Here is a 7,454-nt window from a genome sequence, read left to right on the forward strand (position 1 = left end):
TTTGTCTTGATATATTTATATCTATACGTGGTATATCCCTCCTGTTAGATTATACTCTTTGAGGGCAGAAATTGTGTTGATTTTCATCTTTGTATCCTTAGTGTCTAACATAGTGCCATATAGGTTGTAGAAGCTTAAGAAATAAATGTTTTTTGCATCGAAAATGATTACCAGTTATTGTATTCCAAAGTATTCTTCTTCCCTTCTCTCCCATTTTAAAGAGACAGATGCCCTAAGCCCTAAGGCACTGGTGATAGGCTACTGAAAGGTTCCTGGGACTTTGCTTTATTGGGAGAACAGTGATGTGGGAAAGTAGTTCATCTCTCTTGCACTTTAGTAGTTTCCTGTTTTAACTAATTACTCTTCCTATATATGTGCTCAACTCTTGTTTTTTTTTTTTTATGATACTGAAGGCTTACAGGTGCTGTTAGAGCTCTTTAAATTTTGCACCTTACATAAGACTGTCTTTGAATTTATGTAAACCACATTTTGAATTCTTTTCTATCCTTACTCCCTGCTACTTTTTATCACACGTATTTGTATACATACATTCTTTGTATTTAAATATTTGTTATTTAGAGGTAGGGGCTATGGTTTTTCATCTTTGAATTCCTTAAACCTATACCTGTTCTTGTTCTAGAGATATATACAACCTGGACTTATTATTGTACCTCCTTTCATGTACTTTTATCACCCAACCAAACTGGCTTTTCTCTTCCTCCATTTTCTGACTCCAAGGCTTTCCACAGTTCTCTCAATCTTGGAACGTGCATTCCTTATCTCCACCTCTTCGTTTTCAGAATAGTTAGGTCATTTGATCATTCTATTAACAATATATGTGTGTCTGTCTTTTCAAATGTCCTTCAACATTGATTTTTCCCATATTTAACCTCAGAATTGTTTTGATGAGCATTTTTGTTATTGTTATTTGGAGTATTCTTTCATAGGATTAATACTTCACAATTCTTTTGAAAACTGTTGGTTCATATCCTTTTGCCACATTTCTACTAGGGAATGGATTTTGGCCTTATATATTTCTGTTAGTTCCCTGTGTAACTCAAATATCAAATCGTTATCAAGGATATTTGATATGGAGATTTTTTCCCCCCAGTTGATGATTTTCATACTTATCCTGGTTTCCTTTAAACAGAATAACTTATTGATTCCTGCTGAGGCCAACATCTTAAGTAGTGTCCTTTAAAAGTCTTTACCTTAATCAGAGTGACTTTTGGCAAGTAAGCCATTCATTGAGTTACTCAAAAGTAACTCAGAGAGTTACTTTTTCACCCATAACACTTTAAAGGTCACTATAGGCTGAAAGGATTAGCTAAATTAAAGATAGGACTACTATGTTCTGGTGGTTGGGGTGGTGGTGGTAGAAGAGGAGGAGGAGGGGAAGAAAAGGAAGAGGAGGAAAGGACATAGGAAAGGCTTCATTAAAGAGGCAGCACCTGAGTTAGAACTTGAAAGATGAAATGGATTTGAAGAGCTAGATGTTGATGGGAGGAGGAAAGAGTACATTGAAAATGTATGGATACATTAGCAATCAAGTAGGTGGGAAAGGGTAAGAGGGCATATAGGTTTATTTGGCCAGATGTGTGAAATGTTTTTGTGCTGTGTATCAAAAAAGAAGTGTGATATGTGTGTGGGAGGGGTTTGTCTAGATGGGAAGAGATGGGACAGGTAAACAGGTAAGAGTTATTGTAATAATTCAGGAGAAATAGCTTGAATTTCGCTAGAAAATGTGTAATGTGAAGTATAAATTATATTTAGATTATCTGTTGATTTATATAATTTGTATTATAATACTATATTCTTTGTGGTCTCTTGAAATTTGTACTGTTATTTTCTAGTAGTCTTAATAAATTAATACTTTAATGAAATGAATAGTTTTAAACAAATGACGCAGAACATTTTGTTTCTATATATTTTATATATTAGACTTTATGTAAAAGATTTTCCAACTAAAATTTATGCCCTAACTTCTTTTACTTATCTAGAAAATGGAAATATGTACTGGAATTCTCTTTTTTATTGTTCATAGATGTGTTTTCTTGGGAACTGAGTTGAAAAAGTTTCAGAATTTTGAGTGTGCTTTTTCTCCTCCTGTTTTTATATCTATCTTTTCTTTCTAAATTACAGTCACAGATGTAGAGCTGAAGCGACTGAAAGATGCCTTCAAGAGGACTTGTGGACTCTCATGTTACATGGGCCAACAGTGCTTCATTAGGGAAGTACTTGGGGATGGAGTTCCACCAAAAGTTGCAGAGGTAAATTGCTTTTTGAGAAAATTGAGAAAATTTTTGCCCTGAATCTTCAAGTGTCTTCCAATTCTTTCCACATTTGTTTACCCTCATAGTTTGTTCCATTTTTTTCCTTTCCAATAAAGATAATACAGATCTCCTATTATATTACAGTGGAATAGTCGTCTTAGACTCCAGCCTTTCTACTTCTGTTGTACCTCTGATCTTTAGTAGCTACTGATTATAAAGCTGGCAACAGTTAGATGATTCTCCTCTTTTCTTGACATAAACCTTTCCCTGTATGTTTCCCTTTCTATATGTAGAAATCCAGTTAATTTTATAAAATTAAATGTTGTAAAATAAAAATGCAAAGAATCATTTAAAATTGTACTTGTTAATAATTAGAAATAATTGGTTGTCCAAAACGGAATGCTCAGCACTCCAAGAAAGACCCAAGGCAATTTCTTTAGAATATTTATTCAGAATATAGGTATATATGTATACATAAGCAAGTGAGCAAGAAACCAGAGATAACAGAGTAAGAGGCTCAAAGATAGCAGAATAAGAGCAACTGTGATTAATAATGGATGGATATATATATATATTTAAAAAGCATCAACGTTGCGGGGAAGCACCAACACCTGACCACACAAGCTGGGGAATCCTGGTATAGCCGTCAGGGTCCTGCACGGAGGGTCCCAGGCAAGACATCTCCTCCATGGGTGAGATTCCAATTTGGGTTCTGAATCTTACAGTTTAAGTAGTGCTGAGAACAAAGAAGGCATACTGCCAGGTGTTTTTACCAAGCATCATATCTGGTGTGAGGCCTGCGACGGAGGCCAATCCCTCCAAGGCCCCTCCCCAAGAACAATGTTTCTTTGGAATGGTTAGTTCCAGGAGTTGGGCAGTTTTCATATCTCTTCTCAAGGACCTGGCCAGGGTCTCAGGAGAGGAGCAGCTGTCACGTTCTCAGGATCCCTGTTCCCAAACAGTTCAGGATAATAGAAAAGTCATACTGAGTTGGGGCCTTAGTTTGTATAATCTTATTCCTCACGGAAGGGCTTACCTTGCCCCTACCTTGGTATAAATCATTGCTTTTTAAAAATAACAAAGTACATTGTTACATATGCTTTTGTACATTATGATATATCATAATACCATATGATGTCAATGTCAATAATCAGATGTCAAAAAGATGTCATAAACAACCCAATAAAATAGAAAAATCAATTATTGAGGAATTTATACTTGTATACTTGGTATACAGCTTTGAACCTTAGCTAGTGAGGTGGAACCAAGGCAGCAGAGCAGCAGGAAGATGTACAGTGGTGTGCTGCCCCCTTTCAAACAAATGTAGAGTAAGTACTTGACTCAGTCTTGATGGGGAATATCTATGAAAAAATTACAGTAAGTCATTTTTTTCAGATCATGTTGGCATAGGGAAACAGAGAGATCTCTAGTTACTACAGAAAGGGGCTGCTTAGGAGTATACAATGGGGAGTACTCCAGGGCACGAATGAGGCTCTGCACCAGAACATCTCTGACCTATACTAGGGCCTTGAGAGGAGAATAAGTGTGAACTGGCATTTTTGTTGCCCCCTTCCTAATTTTGGGGCACAGATCCAGGATGGATTGAAAGGGATACCTGTGCCTAGGGGTTTATATTTTAGGATAAGGAGCAATCACAAGGTATGTGGGGTTTATTGAGAGAACAAATTCAAAAGCAAGCAGCAGCAGTGTGGGTCAGATTCTAGATGCAGAGTAGGGTGAGTCAGTTCCAGTTTCTAGTTGAAAGTCTTTAGAGCAATGGCCAGAGAAGAAATGCCAGGCCAAAGGGGATCTTGAAGTTCTGTCTGGTTCTAGCCTATCTTTCCATCTTCATTAGATAATTGCTCTTCTTCTGTCACTTTCTCTAAGTTCCTCACACATAGCCCTCTATCTTCTGGCTTAGCTTTGTGCTAAGTCCTCCATGGTCCTCCATGCCAGGAAAGTACTCCCCTTTTATCTTTCCTTTACAGAATACATCTTTTTCTCTTTTTCAGACACAGCTCAAACCCTAACTTCTATATGAAGTCATGGTGTTCTCCTCTCTAACTAATATTTAATTACTTGTATTTGTTTTGTTTACTGTTTACATATTTATATCATGACTCCCTGATGGAATGTTAGTTCCATCAGAGTAGGGATTGTTTACATATTTATATCATGACTCCCTGATGGAATGTTAGTTCCATCAGAGTAAGGATTGTTTTATTCTTGTATTCCTGTCCTCTATGCCTACCACATTTCCTGGTATATAGTTGGTACTTAAAAATGCTTGTTGTTTTATTGATTGATTGTCTGTAGGTTTTTGCTCTGGTAAAATTGAAGCTCTGATAACAGCAAATTTTGGGTCCCAATCTTTGGGGATGTATTTGGATTGCCAGACACTAGGACAGTACCTAGAATATAGTAGATATTTAGTAAAAGCCTATTAAATGGACTTGAATTGTAAAGTGTTTACATTAAAGTGAGAAAAGCAATTGACATTCTCCTTTATAACCCTCCATCTCATACTTGATGATTACATCTTGGTATTGCTGCACATATAGACAATACTTAGAAGAATACTAATCTGAAACCTTTTTCCAGTAGCTAGATATGATAGATTAATTCAGTAATTATGTCTTGTCTAAATCCTACATTTACCTATCTTCATTTTGAGATAGCTATGTTATATGTCATATATTTAATTGTATTGTTTTTTGTTTGTATTTTTGCAAATAAGAAAAAATATTTTTAGAAATTTAGCGAGATAAAGATGATATAACAAAATACAACTACTATGATCTTGTAAGCATACAGAAATGGATTTTTAAAAATGCATACTACTGGCTTGATATGGTTTGTAATTGGCAAGTTTTCACCTAAAGTGACTTTAAAAATGGCATTGTAAACTTGAAAAACAAGGTTAATGGTGGAAGATGACCTGTCATTAAAGATAATGGGACTAGTGAATTCTTTTTATAAAATATTATGTCAAATATATTCTCTACTTAATGAATATTTTAAGGGATGTGCCAGATGTCAAAAATTATTTGCTTGAAGCAGTTTCTTAGTACTAACAATTCTCTTATTGAAATCAAGATGATATAATAATATGTATTCAGGTACAAGCTTTATTTGTACAAATTGCTGTATAGTCAAGACTTTTTCAGTCATTGAAAAAGTATTCAGAGAGAATTTTCATCTTGTTAAAAGTCATTATCAAGAAAACACTTTGATCCAAAAGTATTTTCTGTAATTGATAGCAGTATTTTGCAATAGATCTAATTTCATTGACCACTGCTAGCATTAATAAAATTCTGCTTAAGGGACAGCTAAGTATATTCATCCACAGCAACTGTAAAGTACATTTTAAATCTCTTGAGTGAAAATACTTTGGAATAAATATGAAACTTTTCATGTTTTAAGACCATTTTATTTTCTTAGCTTTGCAGTACATGAATTAAAACACTCACTTCAGATGAATATGTAGAGGTAAATCCTATATCTTAAGATGCAGCTCAGTTTTTTATTTTTGTCCTAATTTCCCAACATTTTTCTGTTTAAACTCTCATTCTGTGGTCTCTTTCTCTCTGTCTCCCATCCCCCCACATTGAGGTAAAGTATTTTATCAGCAGTTGATATGAAGTATAAGGAGTGAGGAATCTGTATTTAGGATTATAAAACATTGAATTCTCTCTCTCTCTGTCTCTGTCTCTCTCTGTCTCTGTCTCTCTGTCTCTCTCTCTCTCTCTTTTAAAGTTATAAGAACATCCTGAAGTATCTCTTCATGCAATGAAGACATGGCGATCCATGCATGAGCTCTCTACATTCTTTGACATTGTCAGTCACTATCTTCTCCTTGATAATTCTCTTCTCTCTAGGTTTCTGTGATAATATTCTATCCTAGTTTATCTCCTACCTATCTGGCACACCTTTTATGTCTTCTTTGCTGACTTTTCATGTGCATCACTTCTGCTAACAGTGAGTGTTTCCCAAAATTCTGTCCTGGAGTGCTTCTCTTCTCCCTCTATACCATTTGCCTTGGTGACCTCATCAGCTCCCATGAAATCAATTTTCTCTGTCCTGATTATTTTCATATCTAATTATACAGTCCTAATTTCTTTGCTGACTTCTAGCCATAGGTTCCAAAGTGTGAGATACAGCCCCCTAGGGCATGCCGGACCCATGCAGGAGGGGTGGCAGTAGTCTCAGGTGCCACTAAGGGGAGTTGAATAAAAATAAGGGAATATGGAAGCATAAGGAAAGAAGAGAAGATAAGAAAAATTTGAAAAACTGTTCCTACATGTTTCATTTCTTGTGTAACAGAGTTAAAGTCTTAATGATTACATTATTTTCCAAAGAAACACACAAAATGAAAGTTATAACCAGTTGGTGGTTAAGTCTGCTGACAGGTCTTAACAAACAAGTGTTGGCAGGCAGGGATGTTGTAAATGAATTGGTAGGAATATGTGCCTGTGACGTCTTGTTTTTAGTACAGTACTATATAGTTGGATGGTGATAATATGTCATCAGAATTTCAATGGAAGAAAAAACTACAAATTTTCAATAAATTATTAAATTTAAGATATCATTAAAATAAATTTTTTGAAATGATGCAAATTAAAAAAAACTGTTAAAAGGTTAAAGAAACTAGGTGTCTAGGGTACTGAATAATTTTTTATTTGTAAAGGGGGCAATGGGCCAAATAAGTTTGGGAACCTCTGGTCTAGATTCATATCTCCAACTGCTAGTTCATATCTTGACCTAGGTGCCCCATAGTCAATTTAGTATGCCCCATACTGAATTCATTAGCTTCTCTCTTCCCGCCCTCCTTAACTTTACTGTTACTGTGGTGAAGCAGCAAGCACCCCAAGCGCGTCCTCAGGGTTTGCAGCTACCACAGGTTCTTGGATCTGCTTTGTTAAAGGAAAGCAACTCAAAATGGGTTAACAAGCTTACTTTAATCAGTCAGACATATATCATTTACCTTGTTCAGGAGAAAAGGTCAGCACCCTGAACCTCAAAGTATACAGGCATAATTATCAAGACAGAAACATCAAGTAGACAGATTTCCAAACTGTCCAACCATTACATCCATACCCAGTCAACATCTGGGTTTCCACATTCTGGGTTTTTCAAAGCCGGGGGACTCTCAACAACGGCTTCCCAGAATTCAGATCAAAT

General features: G+C 35.7%; 1 protein-coding gene across 2 annotated transcripts in view; it reads left to right on the top strand.

Moving 5' to 3' along the window:
- USP32 (ubiquitin specific peptidase 32) overlaps positions 1-7,454 on the top strand; it is a 270,325-nt gene that overhangs the window by 64,691 nt on the left and 198,180 nt on the right. For both annotated transcript variants that reach the window (XM_069077895.1, XM_069077896.1), the window contains exon 2: positions 2,143-2,270. In XM_069077895.1, the coding sequence (XP_068933996.1) occupies positions 2,143-2,270 (128 nt within the window). The remainder of the gene's footprint in view (positions 1-2,142; positions 2,271-7,454) is intronic.

The sequence above is a fragment of the Petaurus breviceps genome, unplaced genomic scaffold (genome assembly GCF_028583685.1).
Source record: "Petaurus breviceps papuanus isolate PSGF00001 unplaced genomic scaffold, PetGlider_PUasm1.0 91023, whole genome shotgun sequence".
NCBI classification, from domain to species: domain Eukaryota; kingdom Metazoa; phylum Chordata; class Mammalia; order Diprotodontia; family Petauridae; genus Petaurus; species Petaurus breviceps.